This window comes from Microtus pennsylvanicus, chromosome 7 (assembly GCF_037038515.1).
Source record: "Microtus pennsylvanicus isolate mMicPen1 chromosome 7, mMicPen1.hap1, whole genome shotgun sequence".
NCBI lineage: Eukaryota > Metazoa > Chordata > Mammalia > Rodentia > Cricetidae > Microtus > Microtus pennsylvanicus.
In genome coordinates, this window is record NC_134585.1 from 35,496,538 (window position 1) to 35,511,903 (window position 15,366).

General features: G+C 51.5%; 1 protein-coding gene across 2 annotated transcripts; it reads right to left on the reverse strand.

The window, feature by feature from the left end:
• Positions 1-4,857: 4,857 nt before the first annotated feature.
• Amer3 (APC membrane recruitment protein 3) lies at positions 4,858-14,928 on the reverse strand. 2 transcript variants are annotated; one of them, XM_075980497.1, is made up of 2 exons: positions 14,640-14,928; positions 4,858-9,213 (listed from the first exon to the last, which is right to left on the reverse strand). In XM_075980497.1, the coding sequence occupies exon 2, from the start codon at positions 9,192-9,194 to the stop codon at positions 6,804-6,806; it is 2,391 nt and encodes a 796-aa protein (XP_075836612.1). In that variant the 5' UTR covers positions 9,195-9,213; positions 14,640-14,928; the 3' UTR covers positions 4,858-6,803. The 2 variants fall into 2 exon arrangements, with proteins under 2 accessions (XP_075836612.1, XP_075836610.1); XM_075980495.1 differs by lacking the exon at positions 14,640-14,928 and adding an exon at positions 13,994-14,113.
• Between the last annotated feature and the right edge of the window lie 438 nt (positions 14,929-15,366).

A 15,366-nucleotide genomic window follows, 5' to 3' on the forward strand; every position in this document is an offset into this window, starting at 1 on the left:
TGCTGCTAAAGGCAGCTTTAACTAAATCTCTCTTGTTCTGTTTAAAAATAAAACTCGAGATTCAAAGGCTGGGGTGAAAACCTGCTAGCTCAGAGAGGTTGGGTAGCACCTAGACAAGATCCTGTCCTTGCTGATGTCTCCCACTCTGAAAAATACAAAAACACCTCACCACTCCAAATCCCTAATACTTCCAGTATGTCTCTCTATCTCTTCCAGAAGCCAGCTAATGCTCTATGATTATCTTCTGTTGTTAACTCAACCTCCCCAATAACACAAATGCACACTTGGAGTTCACAGTGTGATTAAATATCCCTCAGCAATCCCCTAGTCCAGAAAGTCAAGAACACGGCAGATAGCTAAGGTAAGTCACAGCCTCTCTCTCTCTCTCTCTCTCTCTCTCTCTCTCTCTCTCTCTCTCTCTCTCTCTCTCTCCTGTGGATCAGGATATAGAACTCTCAGCTATTTCTCCAACACCATGTCTGCCTATGTGGCACCATGCTTCCCCACAATAATGATAATGGACTAAACTTTAAAACTGTAAGCAAGCCCCCCAGCTAAATGTTTTATTTTATAAGAATTGCTTTGGTCACGGTGTCTTTTCACAGCAATACAGAGTGACATAAGACACTATTATAAAAAAGAAATTTATTAGGTTGACTTAATCAATGAAAGCTGGGCAGTTCAGTGATGGCTGTCTGAATGTTCAGAAGACTGAGAACCTCATCTACAAAGCTGGTGGCTTCAGCATCTTCAGACTGTTACTGAAGGCCCAGAAGGCTCCTAGAGAGCTTTTGGTCTTTGGTCCACATTGAAAAGCTGAAGGATCTGATGTCAGTGGAAGATGGTAGCCACAGTGACAGCAGGAATAAGCCAAGGCAAGGGAACAGATGACACTGCCATTGGCTGGCCTTCTCTGTATCTGTACGGTCATCTGGAAGGTGCCACCCACTGTGATGGAAGAGTGTCTCCCTTCTATAATCCTAGAGTGAGTCTCTTAGGTCATTCCAAGTCTTGTCAAGTCGACAAGTTATCCATTGCAGTGGGCACAGTGGCCTTCCACGTCACAAAATTATCATTGCAGTGGACACAGTGGCCTTCCACTTTACTAAGTTAGCATTGCAGCAGACACGGTGGCCTTCCATGTCACTGATCTGGTATTTGTAAGGTGTGTCTTCCTCTGTCTTTACTCTTTTTTAAAAAAAAAATATTTATTTATTTATTATGTATAGAATATTCTGTGTATATGCCTACAGGCCAGAAGAGGGCACCAGACCTCATTACAGATGGTTGTGAGCCACCATGTGGTTGCTGGGAATTGAACTCATGACCTCTGGAATAGCAGGCAATGCTCTTAACCACTAAGCCATCTCTCCAGCCCTTTACTCTTAACCTAACAGTGTCAGTACATTTAAGTGAGTTTATTCCAGACAGCAGGTAGTGGGTCTTCAAATATTTTTACTTGGTTTTTTTTTGGGGGGGGGCTTTAAGTACTTTACATTATTTTATTCTCATTTCTATTTCATCATATCACTACAACCCCTTTATAAATGTTGGTGGTTGCCCTAAAACTTAAAATGCTCCTCCTCCTCCCTTTTTCCCCCAAGACAGGATCTTTCTATTGTAGCCCTGGCTGTCCTGGAACTCAATCTGTAGACCAGGCTAGCCTGATATCAAACTCAAAAATCTGCCTCTACCTCTACCTCTGCCCCTCCACCCCTCTGTCACTTCCTCCCTTCTGCCCCTCTATCCCTCTGCCCTCTGCCCCTCCATCCCTCTGCCCTCTGCCCCTCCATCCCTCTGCCCTCTGCCCCTCCATCCCTCTGCCCCTCCACCCCTTTGCCCCTCCATCCCTCTGCCCTCTGCCCCTCCATCCCTCTGTCCTCTGCCCCTCCTCCTCTGCCTCTGCCTGCCTCTTGAGTGCTGAAATTAAATGCATGGGTCACCATGCCCTGATTCTCAATTTGTCAATATCCTGCCCCTAGCAACCAATCTAGGACCCATAAAAAGCAGCCTTCGATGTAACCTGGGGCTCTTGAACCATCTCACTAGAGTCCACTGTTCCCTTAGACTGTAACTACCTTGTACTTTGCTTTTAAATAAATTTCTTTCCTACTTTGCCATCTGCCTGCACTTTTTCAATTCTCTGAAGCGGGCACCAAGAACCTGAGCTACAGCTGGTTCAGACAATGACTTCTGGTAACACAGATGTCAACAGCAGGAGCTCAAGACAACCACGCAGGGTTCAGGAGGTCTGTGTTTTGCTTATTTTAAAACAATTAAAATATGTTATAATTTAAAGACACATTTTGGAACTAACAAGATGGTTTAGAGAGTAAATGAGCTTGGTACACAAGCCTGGCAGCCTGAGTTTGATTCCTAAAACCCATATGTATTGTGGGAGGAGAGGACCAATTCCATAAAGTCTTCCTCTGAACTCCATACTCCAGAGGTGTGTTCTAATCACTGTTGTTGCTGTGAGGAGACACCAAGACCAAAGCAACTCTTACAAAAGAGAGCATTAAACTGGAGGCTGTCTTACGGTTTCAGGGATTTAGTATCATCATGGCAGGGACCACGGCAGCATGCATAGAACTGGAGAAGTAGCTGAGACCTACCTCCTGATGTGCTGAGAGAGAGAGAGAGACTCTGGGCTTGGCATGGGTTTTTGAACATCAAAGCCCACCCTAAGATCCTTCACCCCTTTCTTCTTTCAGGCCACACACTTCCTCCAACAAGGCCACACCTCTTAATCCTTCTAATCCTTCCAGATAGGGCCTCTTCCCGGTGACTAAGCTTTCAAATATACGAGCCTACGGGGTCCATTCTTATTCAAACCACCACAAGGAGGAAGGATTTGCTTATTACTGTTTTCCCATCTGTGACTTCCAACTTTTTACTCTGTGTATTTATTTCTTCCTTTTTAAGACTTTATTTTTAGTTTTCATTGTGTGTATGCATGTGTCTCTGTGTGGGTATGTGCACCCTGAGAAGGCAGACTTCGGAGCCTCTGGCATTGGAGTTACAGGTGACTGTGAGGCACCCAACATGTGCCCCCTGGGGAACCAAAGCCAGGTCTTCTGCAAGAGCAATATATGCTGTTAAGAGTTGAGCCACCTCTCTAGCCCCTCGTGCATTTATCTCTATTACATGAAATAAAATAATAAAATAGGAACGCAGGAAGGTGAGAAGAACTCCCTGCAGGCGCCCTCTGCTGGTCCTGCTTTCAGGCCTTCTCTTAGGACCATCTCTCAGACCTCTTCCAGGCCCTGCACCAACTCACTCCTCCCTCTCATCTGCCCTAGGCCCGACTCACCCCACCCCATCTCACGCCTCTGTCCTCACTTGCCCTCACAAAGCTGTATAAAATCCACAGCCATGCTTGCATAATGAGATGGACAGAAATGGCCAGAGAGAGTCTGCATAGACTTGGAGACCTGAGTTTGAATCCCCAGCACCCACAGAAAAATCTGAGTGTGACGGCCTGTGTGAGTCATAGCAAGCAGAAACAGGAGGACCCTTGTCAACCTAGCTCCAGGTTCCGTGAGAGACCCTGTCTAGTAGGAATAAGTGGAGAATGATAGAACAGGACAACCAATGTCTGTCCCTGACTTCCACATGGGCACACACACCTGCACACACATGTGCACATACACCTACACACACCCCTGCACACACACATGCACACACACACCTGCACACACACCTGTACACACACACCTGCACACACCCCTGCACACACACATGCACACACACCTGTACACACACACCTGCACACACACATGCACACACACATGCACACACACCACACACACCATCATACATAGAAAAGAACCAAGATTGGTCAGAAATTTCAGAATAGGAGGAAGAGGCAGATTTTTTTTCAACTTCTACAATGTGGTTAGCAATTAGCTGGCCCTAATGTCCCTCCTCAGTGGGTCACCCTAAGGCCTATGGAGCCTGGAGGTTTGGGTGTGGAGAAAGATGGTCCAGAGAGAATTCCCATCACCCATCTCCCTGACCCTGGATCCACTACAGACCCTGAAGGTAATCTTCAGGGGGTGCTGGGATCATATAAATCACCCCCTACTCAGGGACAGAACCACAGCCCTGGTTTCCCATGGCTCTATTGCTACACCACTGCAGATCACACCGGGTCTGGGACCATGTAGTATAATTTGTTGTGCTCTTGAGTCTGGATAGTTTGTCTCCATCACTTCAAGTTTCTGCATCACGAACACTGTCCTCTGCTTTGGAAAGAGGTATGGTTCTCAAGCAGACTCCTGGTGTGCGTGCGTGCGTGCGTGCGTGTGTGTGTGTGTGTGTGTGTGTGCGTGCGTGTGTGTGTGCGTGTGTGTGTGTGTGCGTGCGTGCGTGCGTGTGTGTGTGCGTGCGTGTGTGTGTGTGCGTGCGTGTGTGAGTGTGTGTGTGTGCGTGCGTGTGTGTGTGTGTGCGTGCGTGCGTGTGTGTGTGCGTGTACGTGCGTGCGTGCGTGTGTGTGTGTGTGCGTGCGTGTGTGCGTGCGTGCGTGTGCGTGCGTGCGTGTGTGTGTGTGTGTGTGCGTGCGTGTGTGTGCGTGCGTGCGTGTCCCCAGACACTGAGCTTCAGGGATGCACCTGTCGCCTATCTCTGTTCCTTTGCCCGGTGTTGGGATTACAGGCCCACGCCACTTCGTCTGGCTTTTATATGAATGTTGGGGATCTGGACTCAGACCCTCACTCTTGTATGCAGACATTTTACCCACGGAGCCACTGCACCAGCCCCAGGTTCCTGTTAAACCTCAGTACTGTTTCTCTCTAAAGGTGAGACCCAGAATCACCAAAAAAGCAGAAAAACAGCACACAACATCTTGACACTATGTTCTTTCAAAAAAGTATTTACTGAGCATTTTCTCTGTCGGGTACAGTACAAAGCCCCAGGGCTGTGACTGGGATAGAGTGGCCTTCTTACTGAGCTCTCAGCCTGATTACAAAAGACACGTGGTTGGCACCCTAGGGTGCTCAGGCATCTGTGGCCCAAAAGAAGAAAGGAGTGAAGATTCTGGGAATGTCAGCTGAGGGAAACCATCAGTATGTTCCAGAACCTACTGCACAGCAGAGCTTTGTAGTGGGGTTTGGAGGGGATCTGAACCCCACTATCTGCACACTATATGTGTGTGTCCAAAGGAAGGTCACGCAAGCTTGCCCCAGTCCCTAGGTCTGAAAACGAGTGTCAGATTTACCTCAGACTGCTGCTGGGATCATGCAGAATGTCCTTCTATTTATCAGTATTCAGTCAGGCTCAGTGATGTCATGATGGAGTCTTGCCTTAGGAGGAAAAGCCGTGGCTTCCCAGGTGAGCAGCCCAGCATCTCTGTGTGCCCAGGTTCACGCAGCTACAATCTTGATGCCCACTTTAACCTATGGTGCACAGCCCTCATCTCACCCACGGCAACCTTGGTGAGCTGCTGATGCCAATGGCCATGAGAGCCTTCTAAATGCCACTTTGAGCATTCAGAGACTGAGCACATGCTGCCAATGAGACCACAGCGCTTGCCTGAAACTCCTGACCCTCTCCACAGAAGCTGCATATGAAGCGTGACCTCTCGAGCAACCTGTCTGTCATATGGTCCTGGAAACAAAGTCTACAGCTACCTGCCATCCTCACCCTTTGGCCGCCACTGGATTATTTTGGCTGAGGTAGAATCAAATCCTTGACAGTGAGGATGGGCCCTCTGCTCCTGCCCTCATGCTGGTTCAAAAGAGATGCCGATCCTTCCCGGGGACACCAGCCATCAGGTCCTTTCATGATTCTGAATGCTTTAGTGCTGTTCATGAGTTGCCTTTGGGCTAGGGGTGGTGAGCACAGCTCCATTCAGAGGGTTTCCTGGAGAAGAGATGGGGATACTGATGGGGTGAAAGGGGCAGAAGTCAAGGCCTTTGCAACTCCAAGGCAGAATGGCAGAGGTGGGAAGGAGAGTGGGCATTTTCCCACGCAAGGCCTCAGAGAACAAGCTGAAAGAAGTCGTTGCTTGCACAGAATGACCTACGACAGAACTTGCTGGTACTGACTAGGTAGGGTCTGGCCAGCCCCAACAAAACTGTGCACATGCGCCATGCTGGCTGGTTCCAGCCTGTTGCCAAGACAGGGATGGTCCATGTTATTCCCAAAGAGAAGCATTGTGACGTTGGAGTGTGCTGTGGACTTCTGTCCAATGTAAAGAGTAGGTTTGGATGAGGCTACTGGGTCCTTGTGAAGTCAATCCCATGGGGTTCTCAATCTCTTGAGCTATTAGCCCTCCTCCTTTTCATATGCCTCAAACAGATAGATTGGCTGCCCAGTCTTCATTTACAACATGAACTGATTTTCTGGCCATCAGTCTGACTGTTCTGTGGCTTGAAGGGCAGCAAACTTCTAGCCTTCCAACTTCCAGCCCTGGGATCAGGTAAGGATTCCTTCATCTCATTCCCCTTCCCCTCCCCCTCCCCCACGTGCCTGAGCCCCACTGTCTCTACCCCAAATACAATCCTCACGTCAGGACAATAAGGACGAAGACTCTGGTCCTTGGTTCTTCTGAATGAGGTCATACAGATGCAGCTTCTGCAGAAACACGAGCCTGTCCTGTGGGTGCGCCTGAGCCATGGCTGGCTTACAAGCCCCACTTTCAGTTATCCACAAAGAAGTCTGTATCAGGCCAGAAGGCCACGGCAGCATTTTGTAGCATGTGTCAAGAAGCGACTTGCCACTGCTTGCTGTCCAAAGAAAGCCCCAGAATTTCCGGGAGACAGCCGCAGAGGCTTTACTGGACAGCAGGGGTCCAGAATGGTTCAGGATCCCACTGAACCCCTATGCGGTACCTGCTCTGGAGCCCTGGGACTGAGTTGTTGGGGCTGGCTGTCTACAGAGGCACAGGCCTGGGTTCCTAGCCTGGAGGGTTCCAACTTGAGCTGACTCAGGTCCAGGAAAAGGTCATGACATCTCTGGTCTTGTGGGCTGGATGTGGAAGAGAAGCCACAGACAGCTGCTCCATCAGGATGGCCGCTTGTGGGTTTCTTCTGCACAGTGTTGGGACCCCAAGTCTGAGGATTCCAGAAGAGCCCACAACCCCTATCCTTTCTGGGAGAATGGCTGTCTGGATAAATTTGCAAGGCTGCCACATGGGCCACGCAACCTACAAGCATGGGCCCTGGGTCAAGAGCACTTCTCCCATGCCCTGGTCTTACGGGGTCTTGAGCACACCTCAGGTTCCCGGGTGTCCCAGGTTCCTTCTGAGAGCTAGCACGGATGACAGGGTTTGGAGCTTTGCTTTTCTCAGAAACGCCTGTTGTCATGGCAGCTACAGAGGATGATTGGCCTTCAGAAAGGTCTTGTGTTCCTTCCTCTAGAGAGTCATCCTTAGATGGGACAGTAATAGACTTTGCAGGCTCCCTTTGGACCTCACGCTCTCTTACAAGCAAGTCTTTGGTTCCTGGATGTACCCAGGGTGCCTGTCTGCTGGGTGCCAAGGATGTCATGGCCTTGCCCGTATCTAAGGCCTGGCTTTCCCTGCCTTCTAGGCTCTCTGTTGGTGCCCTGAGGACTCCATGGGGGTCAGGTGGGGCAACAGGCTCCCTAAGGACAAGAGCAGGGGCAGTGGCAGGGGCAGGAGCAGGAGCAGGGGCAGGGGTGGGTGGGGTCCGGCGCAGCCAGTTGACAATGCCCATGGTGATGGCAAGTTCTGTGTCACAGAGCTTCAGCAGACATTCCTTGCCCTTCCAGGTACTCTGCAGGAATCCCTGACTGAGTAAGTCAGGGCCCGGCGCTGGGGCCAGGTTCTCCTCGGCTCCCACGTGGAAGCTACACATTGACAGCGGAGTCCCCAGGGCAGGTCCCGAAAGACTCTCAGACACACACAGGTCATCATCTAGGATGGGGCCAGCAGGGGCCTCGCTGGGGTCATAGAAGAGTTCATAGAGGGCATCCCCACTGTAGCTGTCCCTGGGGAAAGTGGCCGCAGGTGTCCCTGGGCTGGCAGCTTCCTTTTTCTCCTCCTCTAGGCCAGGCGAGAAGGAGTCATAGTAGCCTTCGTCACTTGTGGACACAGATTCTGGCTGTTCACTTTTGGGGGTACCTGTGTCTATGGAGCTGGCTTTGGAGCCACTGGGGGGACCCCTGCAAGGCAACAAGGGCAGTTCAGCTAACCCACAGGTATCTAACCTGGGTGGGTCTGCGTCTGTCCCCTGGGGACTCACCAGCCATGGGCTCAGCAGGGCACGCTGCTGCTGCTTCACGGAGCGATTCACGTTATCCCAGAACTTGGTGAAGTCTGATGCTTCGTTCTGGGCAGGGGATGCCAGCTGTTCCATGCTATCCTGCGAGGGACCCCGGGGAGTCTTGCTATCCAGAGCCTGGGGTGAGTGGGCTGGGCTCTCCGGACCTTCTTTCATCTCCACAGATGGCACAGAGCTTCCGTCTGCAAAGATCTCCCCACAACCTGTCAGCGAATCGAAGCTTTTGAGTGAGGCCACGTCCTCACACAGGGCGCTGCAGAGGTCAAAGGGTGTGTCCGGCAGAAACTCACTGTCAGACAGATCCTGGCATAGGCTGTCCAGCCCCAGCCCCTCACCCATGGAGAGGAACAATTTGCCTTGCTCTGCCCCAGCACCCAGTGGGACCTCAGGGGATGACAGGCTCTTCCCCTTGGATGATAGTGAGGCCAAGTTCTCAGTCTTGCTTCTGCGGATGTGAAATAGGTTTCGAAAGCACTTCTTGGGCCTCTTCAGGGAAATCCTTTTCCTTGGGATGCTCTTAGCCACAGCCGGCACGAAGGGCATCTGGGGCACAAAGTGGCGGTAGTCAATCATACGCTGACCCCCAGGGGTCTCTGGGAAGCTCATGCTCCCCACCATCTGTCCTGTGGCGGCGGCTGCCTTCGCGGCCCCTGGTACACTGTCGTGAGTCTTGCTCTTGCGCACCAACTTGAAGGTGGTTCCGCAGACGGGCGTGGGACCCCCTTCAGGATCAGACGATATCTCTTTGTCCGGGCACTGGCCATACCCTTGAATGCAGGGAGAAGTCTGGGAGCTCTTCTCACTGTGGGATCTCGGTTGCCCTCCCAGTGAGAGTGACCAAGGGCCTGTGTCCTCCTTGGCTGGTGCAGAGGCTGCTGGGTCTATGAGTTTCTCATGGGAAATCTGCACACTAGATTTGATGAAGGTCTTTCCCCTCCTCAGCTCCATGTTGCCAGTGTTCTTGCCACTGTGGAGGAAGGTAGCGGGGAGTTAGTATTGGGGATGATGGCCCCAATTGAGCTCTGCATTTTTCTCTGCTCCCCTCCCTGCTTCTTCCCTCCCCTTCAACCTTCTCCCCAGGTCCCCATGCTCCTAGTTTACACAGGAGATCCAAGACCTGTCTTAAGGGAGAAGAATCTGGTGGTTTAGAACATGCTGCCCTTATGGTAAATGTGCAGAGGACCCCAGCAAGAAGTGGCGACGTCAAAGCATGGCTGGGGAGCCTTCTGAGCTCTTTCCCTAATCCCAGCAGAAACTTTCTCTGCCTGTCCCATCTTTCGTTGGCAGGAGCCTGAAGGTCGGCCTCTGTCAGTCTGTTGTGATACCAAAGCCGAATCCCTTCCCCCTCTGGGATTGCTCTGGGATCATCCCTTGCATTAGTTCACCCCAGTCCCAGCCTGTGAGGGGGGCTGCAGCAGGTTCAAGGTCTGCAGATATCCAGCCCTGGAAACTGCTCCCAAAGATGCATGCTGGTTGCCTCCAGATGGCTGCATGACAGCCATCAGCTGACCAGTCAAGGCTGGCCAGAGTCCCTGAAGTGCCCCTGCAGGCAGCTCCGAGTGGGCAGAGGGCCTGCCTCCGCTTGGTTGCCAAAGCCAGCATCCCAGGGATGCACGGGCGAGCTGACTGAGCTCTTGCCACCTGCTCACACCTGTGGGTAGCACTTCCTCCCCTGCAGGTGACATCTGGGACTTTTGGCTGGGGAAAAAGATGAAAAGTAGTCTTCAGGGGCAAAAGAGCCACACAGCCTAGGCTTGGCTTCCTCCTACTTGGCTCCTCTAGGCACAGAACGCCAGCTCTTGGCCCAGTGCCTCAGGCACCATGGTGGCTGTTCAGCCTACTGGGAGATGGCATGGCACCATGCCTCAGGTACCATGGTGGCTATTCAGCTTGCAGGGAGATGGCAAGTACCCAAGCCTCTCCTACCTAGAACCTGCAGATTTCTGCTCCAAACATCCCACCCCAGACATTCCTTTATGGGTCTCTTGGAGTCCGGCACACATGGCAAAGTGATTGTTACACAGGGCCTGGCACTTGCGCATTGGCAACATCCTCCTAACCAAGCAGAAAACTTGACCAATAAGCCGGTACGGGACAAATTACTGTAGGCATCACTTTACAGAGTATAAATTCAGGGGCTGGGGAAACGGCCTAGAGCTTAAGAGCACTTGCTGCTTCCTCAGAGGTGTGGTTCCCAGCATCCACACTAGAGCGTTCACAGTTGCCTATCACTCCTAGTTCTGGGTCAGGGTCAGCGGGATATGACCTCCTCTTCTGGCCTCTTCCTATGTCTGCGGTCACATGCACGTGCTCATACATACACACATTAAAAACAAAAGAAATCTTTTTTTTTAAATTCCGCTTCAGAAAAGCCAATTAATTGACCCGTTGGTGCTAAGGCTGGGACTTGAACCTGTGAACCAATGGTTCAAGATCTCTACCTCCTTCTACTTCATCCCTCATCACTCAGTAGCCCAGGCTGGCCTTGAATTTGTCATGCTTCTGCCTCAGCCTCTGGAGTGCTGGGATTACAGGTTATACACTACCATATCCCACTAAAACTATCTTTTGTGAGAAACCTTAAAATGGAGTAATAAATGTGTTCTCATGAGGAATTTTGGAAAATAAGACGAAGGTGAAAGCTGCCGGCTGCAAGGGCAACTCGTCCAAATTTAGAAAGATTCTAATTGAAAGCAGTGTAATCTTAATGGAGATATTTGTAATGACCTATCAGCTCACTCGTGCCATTCAGTGTTTGGGGGGGCCTATTTGAGTTACTGTGCCCTGGAAAATAGCTCCATGCAGCCACCATCAAGACTGCTTCACTGTTTGTAAAACTTTACACCTAGAAGAATTAAACCGTTTGGACAGAGATCTCTTTCAGTCAAACTACCGCTTTCCAGCTCTCAGAGCAACCAACTGAACTCAGATCAGGAAAAGGGGGACAGTTCGTTCCATTCTGAACTTACAGCGTGGTCCCTCCACTATGATAATACAAAGACTGGACTCCAAGGCTGCTCTGAATGTTTTGCACTCTACATACAGTAAGAACAAGTGGTAAATTTGGTAACAGTGCACCGGAGGCATCAGTACTGGGGTGTGACCTGTTGCTTCGGTCACTTCTCCCGTTAAAATGTCTAATCCAGCCTGTCTCTTTGGAAACGTGGGTGGAAGGCGACTGCCCAGCCCGCCTCCCACCAGGCAGCTCGCCTTCCACCACAGCTTTCATAGCAGAGTGGGGTTTATTCAGACAGCCAGATGCTATGCCAGCACTGCCTGGGGGCGAAGGCTAAATGTACATAGGTTCTCAGTCGGAAAATGCACACTTGGTTTTTGTAACCCTGTGGCTAACAGCCTGTCAGTAGGAATTCATGACATGTCCTTCTTCCATACATGCCATCTCTCCGTCTCTCTTCCCAAGGGTCTTCTCCTTTGTGATCTGCAGAGCTCAGCCACCAGTGATCTTTTTATTCTAGTGCATGGCATTGCTCTAGAACAAGGTTTGAAGTTTGCTAAAGCCCAGCACTTCAACTGTAGCAGACAGATGTATGCAGTATTGCACACTTTGTGTGTGTGTGTGTGTGTGTGAGTGTGTGTGTGTGTGTGTGAGTGTGTGTGTGTGTGTGTGTGAGTGTGTGTTTGGCTTGGGGAGTGATATTTTGTGGGCATGGGGATCTGAGGTCAACTTCCGGTGCCACTCCTCATTGCACACTGTGTGTGTGTGTGTGTGTGTGTGTGTGTGTGTGTGTGTGTGTGTTTGGCTTGGGGAGTGGTATTTTGTGGGCATGGGGATCTGAGGTGCCACTCCTCAGGAACCGTCCTCTTTGCTTTTGAAACAGTCTCCCACTGGGACCCAGAGCCTGCCAAGCAAACGAGGCTGACCCTTGACAGTGAGCCCCAAGGTCCATCTAAGTGCTGGAATTTGAAGGGCATGCCGCCATGACTGACGTTTTATATGATTCTTGGGGATTGAACTGGGGTCTCCGCACTTGCATGGAAATTTGAACAGAAGTTGTATCACTCATTTGCGCGAGTGTACGCGTGTGCTCCAAAGCACCATGATGTGTGTGCAGAGGTCAGAGGGCAATCTGCAGTATCTGTTCTCTCCTTCCACTGTCTGGGTCACAGGAGTCCAACTCGGGTCACCAGGCTCGGTGGCAAGTGCTTATAGCCACTGACTTATCCTGGAGGCCCCCATAGCAAGTTTCCTGACCGAGTTTTCTCCCCAATCTCCAGGAACAGTCTTTAAGGCTCAGAGCTTCAACTCACATGATACTGCTTATTTAAATGAAGCGTTTTAAATATTTGAAACACCTTGACCATACGTTTCATTTGATGAAATATCACACATTTCCGTTTCCTAATTAAGATGCCAGTCGGACATTTTAATTCTACAAATGCAATTTATCCTGATAATTTTCTAAGACAGGCCCCAACCGCACTAAAGCTAAGATGAGCCTTCAAACTCCATGAGATCAGAAACCATGCAGTGTGTTTATTTAATCGGTTCTGCTCCAGGGATGTGCTGTTTAAATAAAACCTAAAAAACAGCAGAAGGCATTCAGTCAAAAAAATACAGGTTGCATATCCCAGCCAGTGAACACACCCTGCAAAAGGCCCCAAGGACAAGGGAAAGAGACATTTAAATGTCTAAAAGTGGATGCAGTGATCAGGACAGCAAGCAAGGGACCAAGCCAGGAGACTAGTCAGGAGACCATGTCTGACCTGGGTCCCCGGAAGGAGCTACAGGTGAAAATGGAAAACCAGGAGTGGAGGCCAAAGGGAGGATGGATTGGAAACCAACTGTCCCAGAGGCCAGCAGAAAGGCAGCCACAGAGACTCTAATGTCTGCTGCTGGTGTTCAGCACACCAGGACAAGAATTTACTACAAAATGAACATTCCATGAAGTGACCCCTCTAGATCTAATTTTAGATCAGCTATCTAGGATTTTCTTATCCCCTTGGAAGATAATCCTGTGCCTTTCTTTCCGTGTGTGTGTGTGTGTGTGTGTGTGTTGTGAAAATATTATAGAGCAAAATTAAAAACAAACCCTCCAGCAGACTACATGGCCAGTACTTTTGGTATTTGAAATGCCTCTCCCGTGTCTGTCCCCGCCCGCCCCCACCCCATATCCCCCCCCCCAAGTCACAGCAGGCAGTGAACTACGAAGAGGTGTTTAAGGAAGAGCAGGCCTAGGTGAGGTACCTTGCCCAGTGACTTCATTCGGTTTGGGACTGGGTAGTGGAGGCTAGGGGGCAGTAGTTTGTTTCCGTGGCAGTATGCCTTGTTGCTGGCCTGGTGAAGGCCTAAGTGAGATGAAAAAGCTCTAATGTTCTGGGATGGGGGTGGGGTGGGTAATAAAGCAGAAATAGAATCTGCGGTGAGAGCCACCCACTCCCACACTAGGGAGACAATGGGCCCTTTGGGTGGAGGTCCTGGCTCACCTCCTCTGAGGGAGCCCCTGCCAAGTGGACAGATGAACCACTATCATCTTACTCCTTCTTCCCCAGACCCCTCGTCCGTGGTGACAGGGTTTTCCCGATTACCTAAACCAGTCACCACGCTCAGCCCCCAGGCCCCGCGAATCCTCGCTGAGCGCCGCGGAGTGGAGGGAGTGCCCATCGTGGCCCCTTCTCTCAGCCGTCCATGGCAGAAAGCGCTCAAACATTCCCCTGTCCCCCCCAGTTCCCAATGAGGACGGGCGAGGCTGGGACCGACGCAGTCTCTTGGGGCCCCGGCCACTTACCGCTGAGGCTGGGGAGTGTCGCAGGGCGCGGCCGCGCCCGAACCAGGCAGCGAGTGCGCGCCCGAGCCTAGCGTCAGCACCACGGCCAGCTCCAGGCTCCGCGCCGCCGTGGGGGGCGGGCCTCCGGGCACCCGCGCGCAGCAGCAGCCCCGGCTTCTCCGCGCTCCGGAGGGCGGGGACGGGAGGACGCTGCCGACTCACGGAGGAGTGCGAGGGGACTCAGCCGCCACTGCGCCGCCGCCACCCAGAACGACTCGGCTTGCTGGCTTTGTTCTTGTTCTCTCTAGCTCTCTCCCTCTGCCCACTCAGCCGCTCCCTAATGCTGTGGGTTTTGCATCCCTAAAGCCCTGTTGACCCCAGCCTGGGGGTCCCACATCCCAAGAGACTACAGGTGTGGGTGCCCCGCCCCCCTGCATCCCGGAGGTCCAGGGCGGGTTGACTCCCGCTGTCTCCAAAAGGCAACGTCACAGGCAGCCTCTCCAGCATTCTTACTCAAGATTCAGGATTCTGAGGCTTGGAAGAAGGGGCAAACCAGTGCCTGGAGGCAAAGTGGGCTATTGCAGAATCTTCCTTATGTACCCTTCTTGGAGCTGATTGCATTACATTATGACCAAGAATGAAAGGCGTTTCCCTTCCACGCACTTACTGTGTGGTCTGCAGGTGCTGTCCCTGCTGCAGCCTTGATGACAAACAGAATCGATGTGGGGAGCCCCTTCCGCAGAGCTGAGGACAAGCGGTCGGCAGGCTGGGCCCAGTGTCCAGGGCTAGGAGATAAAGGGTGGAGCAAACTCCACTATGGTTTAGGTCATCTTGTCGCCCTCCCCAGTGGAGTCAGGAGTGGGGAGCGCACGGCTAGTGTATGTGAAAGGCTGATGTTAACAGGGTGCTAGCCGCAGTGAGCACAGACAGAAAGAGAAATCGCAGAAGAATCAGTTAGGTTTGGGCTGAGGACCAGGGAATAAGAGGAGCTGGTGATTGACAAGGGCCACGCCTTTCCTTGAGCCAGCAGGCTCCCTCTCTGCCCTACATATGAAAAGCCCCAGTATCCAAGGTGTTCCAGCCTTGGTCTGCAGTGCTTTGGTAAGTCGCAACCAGTTGAACCTTCTCTATAATCAGTCAACAGGGTCTAGAGGCACTCCCTGACAAGATTTGACAGCCAGGACGACCCCCCACTTCTAGATGAGCTGCACGGTTGAATCTTCTTTCTACCTAGTGCCTAACTTAGCTACACACACCTCCCTTAAGTGTGCGGTGTACGCTTATCTTCGTGTGGATGGACGGGTGCACATGTCGGTGAGTTGCATATGCCTGCCCGTGGAGGTCAAAGGCTAAGTGTCTTCCTCAAGGACTCCGCGTTGTTACTGTTTTGGAAC